We start from the raw sequence: 16,655 nt of genomic DNA on the forward strand, positions 1-16,655 counted from the left end.
AGCTATACCCTAGGGTGACTGCCTAAGGATCTGAGGAAGACCAAGCAGTTTTGGATGTCTCTCCCTTCTCTGGTTCCCCCGACCAAGCTTCCTCCCCCACCAAACTCTGGGAGACCCCCAAGTGTCCTGCATTCTGATGGCTGCATCCTACCCTCCTCCCGTCAGAAGAAAAAGGAGCTGGAGGACAACATGGAATCAAGTATACATTTTAAAAATTGTTTAATGGAACATAAACTCCTTTAGAAAAACATTCAGCCAGGTGATAACACCCATAGAAAAAAACACCAATCTTGTGTTTATCTTTTTTAATTTGGCATTTGTTATTTGCATTTATATTAAAGCAAAGTGCATCTTTTCTTTATTTTGTTTATACACATTGCACAATACATAAATAATGATGCTTATAAAACGTCTTTATATTTACAAGTAATAATATATTTATATATAACATAAAATACATTTTTCTTTAATAAATCTCAGGTTTTGTTTTTTTTCAGGAGTCCTTTCTCTCTCAAAGCACTACAATGCTAAATTTCCAATGAGAATGCTTCTCTTGTTCATTTAAACCTTTGTAGTTAGAAAAATAGCTTATGTTAAAGTCTAAACATGCTCATTGAGCTAAGAGCAGTGTCAACGTATCATACGAGTGTATGAGTTGTAGAAGAAATGAAAAGGGTTAGGTGTCAGCTCAGGATGGTACCTTGGGTTAAGATGGACCGAATCCTTCTTGGTGGGAAGGGGTGGGGGGTGGGGGGCTGCTCCCCTCGCTGGTCTAACAGCAGAGCTCAACACACAGGCTGCGGAGGGGAGGAAAGTGCTGAGCTGGCTTTGTGAGTCCAGGAAAAACCTGATGTAACCAGGGCAGGGGAGAGGCGGAGGGGCCTGAGAGGGCGCTTGGGTGAGCAATACTGTGAGGGGGCTGCCCTGGCAGCCCTTGGGAAGCCCATCTCAGAGACGTCCAGGAGCAAATGGCCAAGACAGACAGCTATGAAGATGGCAGTGGGGTGGCCAGAGGGGAGCGGGGCAGCATGGGGAAACGGGTTCTGGTCCGGCCTCTGGCGGGGCGACTTAACCGAGAAGCCTGCGGACAGGCCAACGTCCAAGAAGGGGAGAGACGGGGTGGGGGCTTCCCCAGACTCTGGGGACAGAGCCTTCTGCTGGGGCACCCGCTGCCCCACTGAGCGTGTCCAAAGGGCAAAAGAGACACAAACCTCTCAGCGGGAAACACAGCACACCACTTCCCCTTGTCTACATGCACGCATGCACTCACGTGCGCGTGTGCGCGTACACACACACACACACACACACACACACACACACACACGACAAGGGCAGTGATGACCCCAAAGGTGGGGCCTGCTCCCCATTTACATGGTGTTCGGTGGTACTGATTTTTTGCTTCCCCTTTTTTGTATCGAAGTGTTCTGCCAACCATACCACTCTCCCCCACCTCCAAACCCCAACAATTCTTTTCATAAGCTATTTCTCAAAGAACAAAACAGAACATAAACAAGGACGACGAGAAGAAGGAGGGTGGGCGGTGGGGGGGGTGGGTGGGTGGGAAATAATGACCAAAGAGTTTGCATGAAAAGCAAGCACTCAGGAGGGAAATATTAGCAGCAAAGTAGTTTGGACTGGGCCCGCTCGGCTCCCGCTCTGTCCTCTCCCCACGTGGCTACCGGCTGTTGAAGATGACCTCCAGCCAGCACGGGCAGCTGCTAATGAACTGGCGAGTGTAGCACTGGCCCCAGCCCTTCACGAAGCTGATCTGCACGGTGAAGCCAGTCCACGGCTGCTGCATGAACTCGTGGTCGTTGGGCCGCTGCAGGCTGTACGCCTTCTCGTAGTCAAAAGCCTTGATGGAGAAACCGGGGAACACTTTGTGTACCAACAGCGTCCTGGAGTCCGGATTGTCCAGTGTGGCCGACTTGATGAAGATGGGGTAACTGCTGCGGTTGTACACCCACACGCCGTCCACTTCCCGCGTGAGCTGGATGCCACAGCCGATTTTGCTCCGTACTTTCTGCACCAGCTGACTCTTGTTGTCCGAATTGAGCTGTCCGAGGCAAAAGCCATTCCCCTGAGGTAGATCATAGAAGATGTCCAGGGAGGGCTCCTGGACACAGTAGAGCCTCCCCACTCTCGTCTTCTCCTCCCAGTATGCCACCACGCACCAGTGTGACCGATCCCCAGGCTCCAGAAGAAGTTGGGAATCTGGAAGACAAAAGGCGCACATGGTCAGTGGTGATGGAGACTGGCCTTTTCCTCTTCCTCCCGAAACCAAGACACATACACACATACCCCCACAATTGGTCTGTCTCTTGGTGCAAGACAGAAGGAGGTATGAGGTGGCTGGCTGTGATGCAGGCTGGACACTCCTCCTATGGGGAGTCTGGAAAGCTTGACCCAGTGATGGAAAAGCCTTGCCTCTAAGCATGGGGCTCGGCTGGGGAGTCTCTTCCCTCCATTCCCCCCGACTCTACCAAGAACACAGGACGTGTGCCCACCTGGCCAAAGGCAAAGCCCCATCCTTGCAGAGCTCAGAAGCCAAGACTACTCAGTAACTTGGCTGGCCCTGGTTTTAGGGCTAGAGAAGGTGTTACACACGGATGGTCCAGAATTTCAGTTCTTTTAAACGGGATGGAAACTTGAAGGCCAGTGGCTCCAGCCTCAAGTCATCCTCATGAGAAAACCTAGACTCAGAAAGCTTTTTTTCCCCTCAGGCTCCAGAGACGAAAGAGCCAGACCTGGACCCCAGAACCTGCTAGACAGTCTCTGAGCTTGTCACCCAGTTCCAGATCAGTGCTTTGGTCATAAGGGATCACTGTCCAGAAAAACCTTAATGGAGGTGGTTTGGGGTAAAAAAACAAAACAAAATAAAAAACAAAACAAAACACCTGTTTTCTTAATAGAAAAGCAACTCTCGGCGTGCCCATCAGCAGCAGATCTGTATACAAAGGGTGGGTTCATGTCTCAACGCCAAATCACCGCATGCACCCTGGTGTCAGAGCCCAGACAGAAGACAGAACGTCTACAGTGGGTTCGGCCACGCTTGCAGGCCCTTCTCTTTCCCCCTCCCTCCCAGAAGCAACTCAACCCTGTGCCCTGCCCCCTCCCGTAGCCCTCCTCCCCTGGAGGCCCCACCCCTGCCTTCCTAGACTGTGCTTCTACCCACAGGCAGCAGGGGAGACTGGGGTGATTCTGGTAAGGTGATTTTTCCTGAACAGGAGCTGGGGGTGGGGGTGGGGGTCTTTAAAAGGGGGATCCAGGGAAGGGAAGGGGGGCCTCCAGCGGCTGGCATTCCAACTCCTCCTTCCTCCTTAAGCTGGAGCCGGCGGGGCAGGCCTCAGACTGGGAACCATAAATCTCCCCCAGCCCGGCCAGGCTGCAGGAACGCTGTGGTTTGTGGTGGCAGGGCGGAGACCGGAAGTCTTGTATTTGTTAACAAAAATGGGGAAAGGCCGGGCAGGCGGCCTCCTCCTCCTGTCCTCCCTGCAGTCCTTGCCTCTCACTTACTGGGGTGGGGGGCTTGGGACACCACGGTTGGGGGTGGTGTGAGACATCTCTGGTTGGTTTGGGCCTCTTTGACTGTGGAAGCCCTGGGTTTTAGGGCCTGGGTGATGCTGGGGTCGCAGCACAGAGGCCAGGGCTGGAGCAGGGATGGGGCCCGGTGTCCTGCTGCCCCGGCAGGCTGGGTAACCAGCGCAGCGCAGTACACCAACTCCTTCCAACGTTCACAGGCATGTCAGGACCTGGGAACCAGTCAGCTCCATTAACTTCTTTTTTTTTTTTTTAAAGCAGCAGCCTGCTTGCATGCTGTCCCGTGAATAAGCCTGTACAAATGTGTTTGGTGACCCCCTGGGACAGCCTGAGCAGTGGTCCCCAAGACGCCCCACCTGGCCTTCTCAAAGGCCCGCCCCACCAGCTACACAAAATGGGGAGACTAAGGGTCCAGCCTCCCCGCAACCCCCACCCCTAAAATCAACACCAGAAACCTGGCCTGTCCACCCCCACCCTCACAGGCCTTTCTGAACTACAAGCATGAGAGAGGCTGTGTGCCTGAATGTGAACGCGCTTCAACTGTGTGTTGTGAGTGTGTGTTTGCGTGCACACACGGGAACATATGGAAAAACAAGAGAGGGACAAGGGCTCCGAGCAGAAGGTGAGTCATCAGGCATTAACTTGTTTCTGCAAAGTATCCATCAACTGCTAATAAACTCGTGAGCGCTGGCAATCTTTGAACCCTCTTGCCGAGGGAGTTGGGCTCTGACGGCTGCTACACCAAAGACCCAGAACAGCCACGTAAATAAAAACTCTCTGGCGTCCAAGTTTGCCGGGGAGGAGAAGGCACTCCTCTGCAAGGCAAGGGGCGCCTGGCCTCCCTTCCTGCTTGTCGGAGCGGGGAGAGTGTTTCAAACTGTAAGAAGTGCTATTATCCCAACTCGGGACAACAAACAAACGGGCCTGGAAAGGAAGGAGTTGCTGGGAGGGAGGCTGAGGAGACCCCTGGCATGGTTCTCCTGAAACCTGGCATCCTCTCTAGCAGAGGGCTTGTTGGGGGGCGGGAGGGAGGAGGAAGAGGACAGGGGGCTAAAGATCAAGTGGCCCCTGTACCAGGCCCCCCGGGGCCAGGGGTAGGGGCCTCGTCTGCCTGCTGGGCCTCAGCGGGGCAGGGGAAGCTGGGTGGGTGGGGGCTGGGGCCTGATGTCCGGACAGTAGAGGGGATCGGGAGGGAGGGAGGGCATTCTGGTGGGTTTCTCTTTCATCTGTGCAGCCTGCCAGTCCACCCAGCAATTTGCTTCCAGACATCCCCTGCAAAGAGTCTCTTTCTGTGGAGGTGAATGGTCCAGCCCAGATAAACGGCAGTGTGCGGGTGTCCCTGGATGTGAACAAGGCCCCCTGAAAGCCCACTGAAAGTGCCCTAAGTGGGGGGTAGGAGGACCCCCACACAGCCCTCCCTTGTCACTCTGCACTCCCCTAACACCCTGATACCTCTTCTCCTTGCTGCTCCTGAACTATAGCTCTGAGCACAAAAACAAGCTCTCACGCAAACCCTTTGCCAGAGGGTACACAGCACACCTCTTAGGGGCGCAGTGCAATGCCCCAAATTGCCACTTCGGATTCCCCTCCTTAGCCCTGGACTCCCGGCATCTGGGCTCATTTCTGGGAAGTCCTCAGCAGCATCTTCAGAGAAACACAGTTCCCTGAACCAGGCCCACAGCCCACAAGCATCTCCCCACAAAGGTCTCTGCAGACTCTCAGCTCCTGGGGCTTCCCAGGTCTCGAGGTGAAGAGTCAGAAGGGCCGTGCACAGAAAAACAAGTCCCCCCACCTCGTCAGAAGGACCGAGGAAAGGTCTTCGTATCCTGGGGGCTGATACTTAACCTCCATAGGCACAACTCAGCGTCCCTTGTTAATTTCCCTCAGCTTTTATAACCTTTTCCGGTATTTTCAACAACTTCTCCCTCCTCAGAAAACTGTACAGGGGCTTGTCTTAAAACCGTATTTGTGCATTTTAAAGCATCCAAAAGAAAAGCTGTGTTGTAAAAAGCGAACTAATCAGATGCCTGCTCACAATTTTTTCTTTTTATTACAGTGCAGGGAATTTCTGGAGCAACCCCAGAAAAGTGCTGAATCGGCCTAAAATTCCTTTAAGGTTGTCCCCACCCCCCTTCCCAATTTCCCTTTAAGCATAAAAATCTACCCTTTAAGAGGAAAAGGGGGGAGGCGGTGAGGAGAAGGGGAAGGACTTTGCCTCGTGTTTGCACTTGCATTAGGGAAGACCACTTAACAAGGAGCTCCCTGCCTCGCACAAAGAGTTATTTAATTACCTTGGTCATGAATGAACAGACCAGACCCTTCTAGAAGACCAGAGGCTCATGAATGAACCTCACGCCTGGAATGGCAATGGCACAGGGTGACCAGACCTCAAGGCCACACGGTAGGTAAGAGAGGAATTTTTTATTTGAAGATGTGAGGAGATGAAGAAAAGAAAAAACTGGAGGGGCAGAGAAAAGGCCAAGTTCAATGGTACCATGTCCAGTCTCCAGCTTAGGAAGGTGACCATAACGCCAGAGAGGCAGAGCTGTTCCAAAGCACCCAGGGGGATTCTGCGAGCATCTGAAGTGAGGCCACCGCACCCGAGCTGGGTCCACACACAGAAGGGGTGCTGATGCGGGCGGGGGGGGGGGGTCTGAATTTTCACAACAAGGATGCTCTTGGGAAACTGAGACAGCAGAGTCACGGCAGCAGGCACCCACTGAGCCTGACGTGCCCACTGCCAGGGGCCGCAGGGGGCTGGAACGCTCCTCTCTGAGAGGCACTTGAGTTATAAAGAAATTAACCTCTCTTATCCAACATTCTCGTTACCCAACAGTGGGATGGGTCTGTGAGCCACCACTGCCCCCCCGCCCCATCCCGCCCCTGCAGTGGTCCAGCGGAGCAGGCAGCTGGGGATGGAACCCAGGCCGCGGAGGGCAACCCTGGGACGCAAACATGGCCACGCCTCGCCCTCAGGTCCAGGGTCCTCCCTCCTCGGGACTCCCGGCGCCACCGAGGGTTGCCTCATCCTGTCCTCCCCCTAAGCAGTCATCCCAAAGGTTAACAGCTCCCGTCAGCCTGGGTCCCCACCCTGGGCAGGAAACTGGCTGTTCTGAGAGCGGCCAGCCCACTCCAGGGACAAGGACTGAGATAATAGTGCCAACCCATCCAATCTCACCCCCAACACAATTAACGAAAAGTTTCTCACTGGTTTTCCGTTTTCGGGAAGCAAATGGCCCAAAAACTAAAGCAAACACATAAACGCTTGCCGCGCCGTCTGAGCTCAGTCTGGGTTCTGGGGTCAGCTCTAATCAGCCACGTTTACAACCTCATCCGGAACTCGAAAGATGACGTCAGAGCCGCTCCCCTAGACTCTGGGGGCAGCAAAGACAGCTCTGGGGGTTAGCACAAGCTCCCCATGAAGGTTGAAACTAATTCAGGTTAACTCTCAGGTACCTGGCAAACCCTGAGTCCAGACCCATCACCACCACCCCAAGCTCTTACATCAAAGGGATCAAGAATGAATTCTGGCTGGAAGAAGGCAGAAGGAAAAAGTTGGATTTTTTTTTTTCTTCCCAGAGCTCGGCAATGAGGTTCTCCACTGAGGTGGCTGGACTTGGGGATGGGCAGGGGGTCCCAACGGCTCTCCTTCAAGGGCCAGGGAGCTTCTTCAGATCCCTGGGCCCAACCTCCCAGCTATGGAGTCAGACATCTCCCTTCAAATCTGCCTCCCAAGCTTCCCTAAAAGCGGAGCTCCCAGTAGTGGCCTCACTGGTGTTATGACAATTTGCTAGAAGTCAGGAGAGGTCAGGGCCTGGCCAGCAGCCACACTGGAGGTGCTCAACTCTTAGGGGGCGTATCATCTCGGAGGTTTTCCAAGTGCTCAGAAAATGCGGACCACACCTCACCCCACCCCCACCTCACCCCAAATGGGAGAAGGGTTCTGGGGTGACAATTTACACCTAGTGAGCAGCTACTATGTAGAGCCCTGCTGGAAAGGGGCTCACAGAGAGGGGACCCCGCGAGGCTGCATGGTGTTAGCATCCCGATGTTAAGGGAGGGGGAAGGAGGCAGGTGGAGGCACCCATCACCTGGGTTCAAGGCCAGAACACGGCCTTGTGTGAGCTGTGGGTGGGCAGCCACCTCAGGCCTCTAAAGCCACACCAGTCCTCTCCAAACGCCAGAGGGAAAAACAAGTGTCCTTCAGAGCCCACTTTGTTAACGCTATGCCTACTCTGTTCCCAAGTGCGGGGTCCGGCTCCCTCGCACCAAGAAGCCAGGAGTGAAAAGACTTCTTTGCCTACAAGTCGTTGCTCTGTGACCTTGGTCAAGCGGCTTTGCCCCGTCAAGAGTCACAGTCTGACCTGCCCACAGCTAACAAGAAGGTGGGTGAGGGCCCCCCTGTTGGCTCTGCTGGGCTCCGTCTCCACTCGGGGAGATTCAGTATTAAACAACACCGGTTCCATTTATTTTTACTACCTTCCTGAGAGTTAAGAAAATCACTTTGAGGAGTGGGGCACATTTTTGCATTTCATTTGCAACAATAAAACAAAAACAAAACAAAATCGAAAGGAAAAAGAGATGGGAGTCAGATTTGGCCTTGTCCATCTCTAACCCAATTTTTTTTTTTCTAAGAGTTACAAACTTGAGTTCTTCCTGCCTCTCATCACTCATGGCCCCCAGGAAGAAGTGAGTCCTCAGGGGAGGGTGGCCTGTATCACTGTTTTATTTTCAATGCCCACCAGGCTTGGTGCCCTGAAGTTTTTCACTCATCGTCACCCTCCGTCCTCCTGCAAACTCCCCGAGCTTACACACTTGGCAGATCCTGCTAGTCTCGAAGATTCGTGACTGTGCCTTAAAAATTGTGATGAGTAATCAGTTACTAGAGCTAAAATGTACTTCCTTGCTCCCCCACGATGGGCCCCAACCCCACCCCCCAGAGCCCCTCGGATGGCCCAAGTCAGAGGCCCCGCAGCCCAGGGGTCCCTCCTAAGAGCAGTGTTTTGCCATCAGAGGATATAATTGAGGGTAGCGCCGGGCAGGGGCGGGAAGCCACACATATCAAAAGCTCCCATCTGTCTCGCCAGCCGGCTGACTCGGCTTCCTGTGCCCCAGCCTTCAGCCATGCAAATTATAGCGTGTACCCGGCTGCCTGCCTTCTGAGGAGGCCAGCTCTGCTGGGCTCCCAGAGGCCTCAGAGGAAGGGTGTGGACTCCCAGCCCGGCCAACTCCATTCATAATATTTACAGTAAATGGGCCTCCCTGGCTGTTGGTTAGTGTGCATCCAGCCTCATCCTGCAAGTCTGAATTTCAAGTCTCTTCCACCCCACGGTGCAACGCCCAAGTCCCCACCATCACCCCCCTCCCCACATAACTCAGCAGCTCCCTTCAGAAAGGGTGGTCACACACTTGCACACACAGAGCCCCCCAGACCTGCACAATTGTCACCTGCTCACTGACCTGCTCCCCTAGGGGGAGGATCCTGGCCACTTCCAGGAAGACACAAAAAGGAGGGGAATATCCCACAACTCTTACCCACCCCCATCCCCACCTGCAGCGGGTCCTGAAATCGCCCCCAAATTCAGCAGGAATATTCTCAACTGGGGGTGCGCAGCCACTTGCAAATGTGAATCCAACAAAAAAAGAACCTCCTCTTAAACCACCAGAAAGCCCTGCATTTTCTTCTTGTTACACACCACTTCTAAGTTTGCTGGCTAACACGTTCAAGAATCTTAACAAACACAGATGCAGAATAAGCCAATTTTCTGAAAGGACGCGACCCCCAGAGGTGTAGGGCAGTTTTTTGGTCTGATTCTGCATGTCTGGAGGCTCTGCTGGAGCTGCTTTTGCTGTGGTCCTTGATTTAATAAAGCCTGGGGAGCCCGCAGTGACCCTCCAGGCTCCCTGCAAGGTATTCCAACCCCAGATGCTGGCCCTGCCCCCACCCTGTCCCCCACCCTGCTCCAGCTCAACTCTCAATTTTTTTTTTTCCTACAGGGTAGAGAAACCGTCCGAAGATGTGGAAAAATCCAGCGAGAAACAAAAGTCCTTTTCATCCCTCCCCTCCCCCAGCTCCCCTTGTTCCATAACAATTATGAAAACTGTTGGACGGGATGGCATTTTGAACATTTACTGCATTCCGGCCAATAAATTCCAACGCTGGATCTGATGGAAAAGCCTTCCTCTCCGGCCAGCTCCCTGGCTCCCCGCCCCCTGCTCACTCCCAGCACTCATTCCTTCTTTCTTTACAACCCAACAGCAGGGCCAGGCCAGGGCCGCACTGTACTTGCAGGGAAAAACAACAGTTCGACAGAGAGGAGACAGTGTGCAGACAGGAAAAGTTAATCATTACTTCTGTCTGCCTCCGTAATCTAATCTCCCTGGCTTTGACACACTCACTGCTCAGCGATCTCAGCCCTTTCACCCCCAAAGCACCCAGGACACCTCCCAGGCCTGAGCCCCCCACCCCAACCCCTCGCAAGCCCTCCCACCCTTAGTCTCCAGTCCCCCCACCCTGGACCACCCTTCTCAAGGCCCCCCGCGGCTCTGTGCTGTGCACCCCACATTTCAGAGGACTCCGGGCCTCGCATAAATATAGGTCCCAGTCTGGCTTGGATGACTGCAGAGCCAGGCCACCCCTCCTCCTCGACTGCACCCCTCACTCCACCCCCCACCACCCCTGCCCCAGAACTCAGCCTCAAGCCCACCTGGTTGCTCCAAGTGATCTGTGATCCATCTATGCAGACACACAAGTCAGGACGACCCTGCCTCCAAAAACCCTACACAGAAAGACCACATGCCCAGCAATTCCACTTCTCGGGGAAAAGGCCCAGCTTCTCCTAATCCTCTCCCGGTTCACCCTGCCTTCTTGAGTACACGGGATTCCACAGTGGGGGGTGCTGGGGGGAAGGACCCCAGGAAATACCTGCAAATATTGGTATGCATATGCATTTGTTTGGGGAAGATGATCCTTCTGCTTCCACTCATTCTTGAAAGAGTCTGCAAACCAAAAAAACCTGAAGAACTGCAATCTTTTTCTTCAAAGGAAGAGGCCATTAGCTGCCCACCACCTCAGCAACAGGGGTCTCATTCTCACACACCTTCCAATCCAAGAACCAAAAATCACAGATCACAGGATGCAACTCGGTGCTGCAAGGGGCGTGGAGACCAGGTCCACTGGCTTATTTTGTAGAGGAAAAAACTACGGTCCAGGACAAAAATGGCTCCGCAAAGGCCATGCAGCCAGCTGGTGGCTGTGCCTCCAACCTCAGCCCAGAGGATGGAAACCTGGAGGGTGGGCACTTTACCTCCCACTGTAATCTCTCCAAACCCCATCCCGGGCATCTGACTGGGATGAGGGATGGGGGGCTTCTGAATCTCTGAAAGACCCCCAATGCCAGGTCTCTTCCCCAGGAAACACCCCCAGCGGGGCTTTGACTCTGATCCCACTGAGCTGGAGTTGGGGCCCATCTATTTTTAAGAACTGTACTGTGCACCCAGATCACAGGAAGAACGCATCTCTTGCTTTTCCCTCTGGGTTACTGATTAATGAGGGGGAGGGGCCGCGCTGGCTGGGAGGCTGCCCTGGGGCTGGCAAGGTCCCCAGGCACTTTCTGAGCAGAGCAGTTCTTCCTGGCCCTCTCGAGCCCCAGAAGCTCGCTGAGCCTACCGGAGGAGGAGACCTGCCAACTTCAGAGACCGACCGCAAGGTGGGAAAGGGTGATGAAGATTTAAACTCCAGCTGGCAAAGGCAGAAAGGCGAGTTTACTGACAGCACAGTCCTTTCTGGGCTTAGTACTTTTTTGTTCCTGTTAACCCCAAGTTAAAAAGTTAAAAAACAGCAACACAGAAATGAGTAAACAGGAGAGCCAGCAGTCCAGGCTTGGTGATCGAGTCTAAAAGATAGAAACTCTCCATTTTGTAAGAGGGAAACTGGAGTTGAAATCCACCCTTCCCTTGCTGTCCGGGATCAAACCCCAGGCCAAAACAGCTCTTCCGACTTGACACAGGAGCAAGAACGAATGAATGAAACCAGTGAACTCCCAAGAAGCCATCAGTCGGCCTCGGGAACAGCCAGGGCAGGATGCGTGCGAACATGAAACCCCTTGGTAACTAGGTGTTAGATTACCCCGTGGAAACCCACCCGCAGGTGGGCCAGAGCCTCTCAAACCATCTGGGAACTCAAAAATGGACTTGACCATCAGATTTTAAATTAAAAACCAAGTGTTGCATCCCCAGATGGTCTTCATGAGAATCAAGCCCACCAGAGTTAGAAAACTCAAACTCCCGGGCTTTGGAAATGTCCCACCTCCCCTGTGGCTGTGAAGGCATAAATGCTACCATTCCAGATGTCCCCTGCCCCTATTGCATGCTCAGCTGTGCTCCCAGGTACAGCCAGGGTCTGGACTACAATCCTACCTCCTGCTATTACAGGCTGTTATCTCACCGTCAACAAGATGAGCGGGCAGCAGGGACAGACCCAGGAACAGGGGAGACAGACCTCTGTTTATCAACAAGCTTTGCTTTATCTCGGCTCTCAACAGACTACACAACCAAAGCACAGCCCCAGGCCCGCCCCTGCACCTCAGCTGTGTCTTACAACACCACCTCACCCCACAGCTCGGAAGCTGCCAAATTCTGTTCCAAGGACCCTCCACCTCACTGACCCCCTAACACCTTCAGACGAACCGTTACCCTCTGCAGAGAGTCCAAGAACGGCAGAGCCTGGCACACAGTAGGTGCTCAATAAATCACCGCTCAGTGATTGGACCAAAGCAGTTGGTCCCCCACTGACCACCCCCACCACCACCCCAGCTTACAACTAGCAGGAAGCGGCCCGTGTGAACCCACCTATTTGGGAGGGTGCCTTCCAGGCAGGGGTCAGCCAGAAAGGCTGAGGCAGGAAGAGAGCCCCTGTCCTCAGCTCCTTCCCAGCCAGCTGCGGCTGATCCCGCGAGGTGTTTCCAAGCCAGGCGCTGGCCAGGCAACCTCCGTGGGCTCACCACCTGCCCACAGCCTTCTGCCTTGGCATCCTGCTCCATCTGGACACGTGACCCTCACCAAGTGTCCCACAGTGCTCTTACACACCCCCAGGGCCGTTGTTGTGTTATGAAAACAAAACAAGCCCACTAAGAAAAAAAAAAAAGCTGAGGGGGGAAAGGAGCAAGCCAGCCACACACAAACCTCTTTCTTCCTGGTCTCCATCCTAAAGATGGCTCCTTGGCAGCCCGGGTCAGGGTGCTGTCCCATGTCCCGCCCCCGTCAGAGAACAATGACTCTGTCAAAGCAGGGGCTTAGAAACCCAGAGATGAGTAAAATGACAACTGTTTTCACACTCGGCACAACCCCACCTTCTCCACCGCGGGGCTGCACAAGCCCTCTTTCTGGGGGAAGCTACTGGGTGACTCAGGGCCACAATACCCCATGACCCAGGGCAAAGCGCAGCTCCCGGGCACAGCTACACCAGGGGAACTGTCGTCTGCCACCTCTTCTCACCAGAACCCCAGCACTAGACACTCAGGAAGCTAAGGCAGGGACTCCCTGAGCAAAATGAGGCTCCGAGCTTGTAAATAAAGACAGCCCCAGCCTTCCAGGTGTCAGGCACCATGGTCAAGCGAAGCCCACGCTGGGGTGAAAAGGCTATGGGCATCAGTAGATTCCTACCTATCCCCTGCCCCCAAAATATATTTGTGTGTGTGTGTGTGTGTGTTTCTTTTTTTTTTCTTTTTTGCAAGTTAAAACTGAGCTAATGACACCGGGTGGGGCTCAGCATCGAAGAAGACTGTGCAGCCAAACCAAAATTCGCTTCCAGCCAAGAGCTGCTCAGCCTCACCACTTGGGGAAGGAAGCTGAAAAAGTCATGAAAGATTCTTTAGTAAACCGGGAAATAAGGCTGCAGTTAACATTTCAACTGAAGGTGACCCTTCTAGTAAAAAAAAATTTTTTTTTTAAATAATAAAAATCACATAAAGTTCTCAAACAGTCTCTTTCTTAAATGAAAATGGCCTAAAGGTTCTCTGGAGAGTGGAAGGAAAAGAAGGGGCTAGGAAAGAAACAAAACAAAACAGAACCCGGCTGGCCTCCTTGCAGCCACTACCTTCCATGAACCACTTTTCTCTGGAGTTCTTCTCATAAAAGGAATGATGCAATTTCCTGTCTTGTCCCAATATTTCCTGTTCACTTCCAAGGTGAAAGTTATCACCCTGGTTTAAACAACTGCCCTAAACTCCATAGAAAGTTCCTATTTCCGTACAGTGCCCCATCCCAGTCACAAAGATCTCCCCATCTTAGAATATAAACCATGATCACTGTCTACACCTCTGAGCCGGCTTTAAGAGAAAGCCTCGTTTCTCTCTATGGCAGCTGCTCAATCTACAGCCCCAGCTCTCCCAGAAAGTGGGCTAGGGTGCAGATCCCCACGGGGAGAAGCGGAAGGGGGCTGGGGGCAGCACCCCGCCATGAGCCAACATGTTTAGGTAGAGCAGCCGCCACCAAGGGAATGTTGCTTTCTTGGTGTGTTAGCCACTAAATTGAGAACTGTGCCTCAGCAGTTAATAATATCTTCCCGCTGAAAATAGCCCGGAGAGGAAGCCTGTCTGTGACAGTAGGCACACAGCCAGACTGGGCTAGCCATTCAGTACTGCGCGAGGAGCGATGGCTGGGCCAGTGGTGACCTCCCAGTGGTCACACTGTACAGTATCCTTTCACAGGGCTCCTGCAAAGCAGGGCTCCCGCGAGCCACTAGCCTCCCCTGCAGCCCTACGGCCTCGGCGGAGGCGTCACATGGACCAGAGGCTCGGGCAGCAGGCCCAGAGGAGGGGTCCAGATTGCCCAGCGGGGGTCAGGAAGACCTCAGGCTTTGGGAGATAGCCCCTGCAGGGCTGCTTACCAGACCCTGGGCTGCCCAGAGGGAAAGAGCGTCTGGGGCAGAGAAAAAAGAAGGGGACTTCCTTCCCCTGCTGAAAGGTCAGCCGTGGAAAATGAGCCACAGGGAACATTCCTGTCTCTCCTTTCTGCCACCAGCATGGAAAAGGAAAGGTTGAAAAATCACAGAGACAGGCCCTTGATCAATCTCCCCTACTCCCTGCACCCCACACCCCGACCCTGCGAGACCTCAGAGATGCATTGGAAATAAGTGTCTACCTCCAATAGCTCCCAGTGTTTTATCCTCCAGAGCCAGTGTTTCTTAGGCACTAAATACCTGCATGTATATAAAGCCACCGCAGATCACTATTTTTTACGATTGTGGCAAGATTCACATCACATAACATTTACCATTAATGACAATGACAGCACCCGCAGAGCTGAGCATCATCACTACCGAGTTCCAGAACACCTTCAGCATCCTGAAAGGAAACCCTGACTCAGGGTCACTTTTACGATGTCCTTCACTACAAGTAAAGCCACCAGGAGGCAGGGGCAGAGTTAATACATCTTGTCAAATTTCTTGCGGTTGTTTAGTTGCTAAATCAGGACCGACTCTTTGTGACCCCATGGACTGTAGCCCGCCAGACTCCTCTGTCCATGGGATTTTCCAGGCAAGAATACTAGAGTGGTTGCCATTTCCTTCTCCAGGGGTTCTTCCGGACCCAGCGATTGAGCCTACGTCTCCTGCATTGGCAGGCAGATCCTGTACCGCTGAGCCACCAGGGAAACCCCCTACCACCGAGCAAATGTCTTAGCTGAGAAGAGGCTCAACAAGCAAGATACTCGAATTCTTCACCATAGGAGCACAGACAATCTGTGCACAGCCACCAAGAGAGGCCACCAGGGTTAGTCCCCATGGGAACAGAGATCCTTTTACCCCCTACATCAGAGGCTCCCCAACTTGTCTGCACCTTGAAATCACCCGGGAAGCCTCAAAAAACACTTGTTGCTGGGATTGTACCAGCAGACTGTGAGGTGAAAGATCCCAGGGGTCCTAACATGCAGGCAGTACTGGAGACCCCTGCCTGTGTCTTTTTTTCTCCCACTGGGTTAAGACACCGGCTGTGAAGGGAGCGTCAATGCGAGCACTGGATGCAGGAGCAGCGTCTCGGGACAGTAACAGCAGCAAGGAAGAAGCCCAGGGAGCCAAACTGGGTCATGAATCCTTTGACATTTCTTGAGGTCCAGAGGCCGACAGCTGGGCTCTGCTAAGGCAAAGCCTACCTGGGGAGGGGGAGTTAGTGTCCCAGACTGTGGCCAAGAGATACACCGGAACCTGACCCTCACCTGACCCCCTCTCCCTCCACGGGCTGGCCAGGTTCTGTCTGGGTGACAGGATGCATGAGGCAGCGGCCCATCTCGTCTGGCCGGCAGGGCAGCCCGTTTGCTCCAGAGACTTTAAACGCTGTCACCCTGCATTTAACTCCTGCCTGACTGTCTCATTCTTTCCAGGACAAAGGGAGTTTAACAGTGAGCCCTCCCCCAGGGTTGAGTGCATGACCTCAAGCCTTGCAGAAGAGGCCAAGAGTCTGAGCTGCTGTCTGTGACTGGTCTTCACTGGGTGTGCACCAGGTGAGCTGGCCTGGGCCTGAGTCATCAGGTTGGCACTAGGGGACATGTGGGTCCCCAGAGATCCAGACTGTCACTCCTCACAGTGGCGTGAAGGAAAGGGAGTGGGTAGATAAGGGGCTTGCTCATGGTCACATGGGCTGCTCCATTTGACAACCCCAAAGCCCATGCTCTTGGCCACTTGGATGAACGCCACCCATCCCCACCCCACTCCCCAAGGCATTAGAGACACCAGAGAAACCACAAGTTGCCTGTTCCCAGGCACAGGAAGGAGACACTGAAACACACACACACACAGGCACCCAGGCCAAATTCCCAGTTTGCCATCACTGTTCCCAACCAGACAACAAATGCAGCTGAATAACGTTCCTTAAAAACAGGATGGAACAGTTTTGCCTGAGCTTCTTGGTTTGGGCCCAAGTTGACGGTGGATGGAGCCAGGACCACGTTTCCATATTATACAGGTGTTCTTGAAGACTCTCCTCTGTGGCTCTCAGAGACGCCAGCAGCCATCAAAGAAGAGGAAAGAACCGTTCCTGGAATGGATGCTGGCCTAAGGGCACTCCCATCACCCAGAACTAGAAGCGATACATGGATCTGAAGATCTTGGCAAAGGAGTG

The 16,655-nt window shown here is 53.5% G+C and overlaps 1 protein-coding gene across 2 annotated transcripts in view; it reads right to left on the reverse strand.

Moving 5' to 3' along the window:
* Window positions 1-202: 202 nt before the first annotated feature.
* Window positions 203-16,655, reverse strand: part of SMAD7 (SMAD family member 7) — a 29,980-nt gene continuing 13,527 nt past the window's right edge. For both annotated transcript variants that reach the window (XM_043444012.1, XM_043444011.1), the window contains exon 4: window positions 203-2,214. In XM_043444012.1, the coding sequence (XP_043299947.1) occupies window positions 1,676-2,214 (539 nt within the window). In that variant the 3' untranslated portion in view covers window positions 203-1,675. The remainder of the gene's footprint in view (window positions 2,215-16,655) is intronic.

This window comes from Cervus canadensis, chromosome 23, assembly GCF_019320065.1.
Source record: "Cervus canadensis isolate Bull #8, Minnesota chromosome 23, ASM1932006v1, whole genome shotgun sequence".
Lineage (NCBI taxonomy): Eukaryota > Metazoa > Chordata > Mammalia > Artiodactyla > Cervidae > Cervus > Cervus canadensis.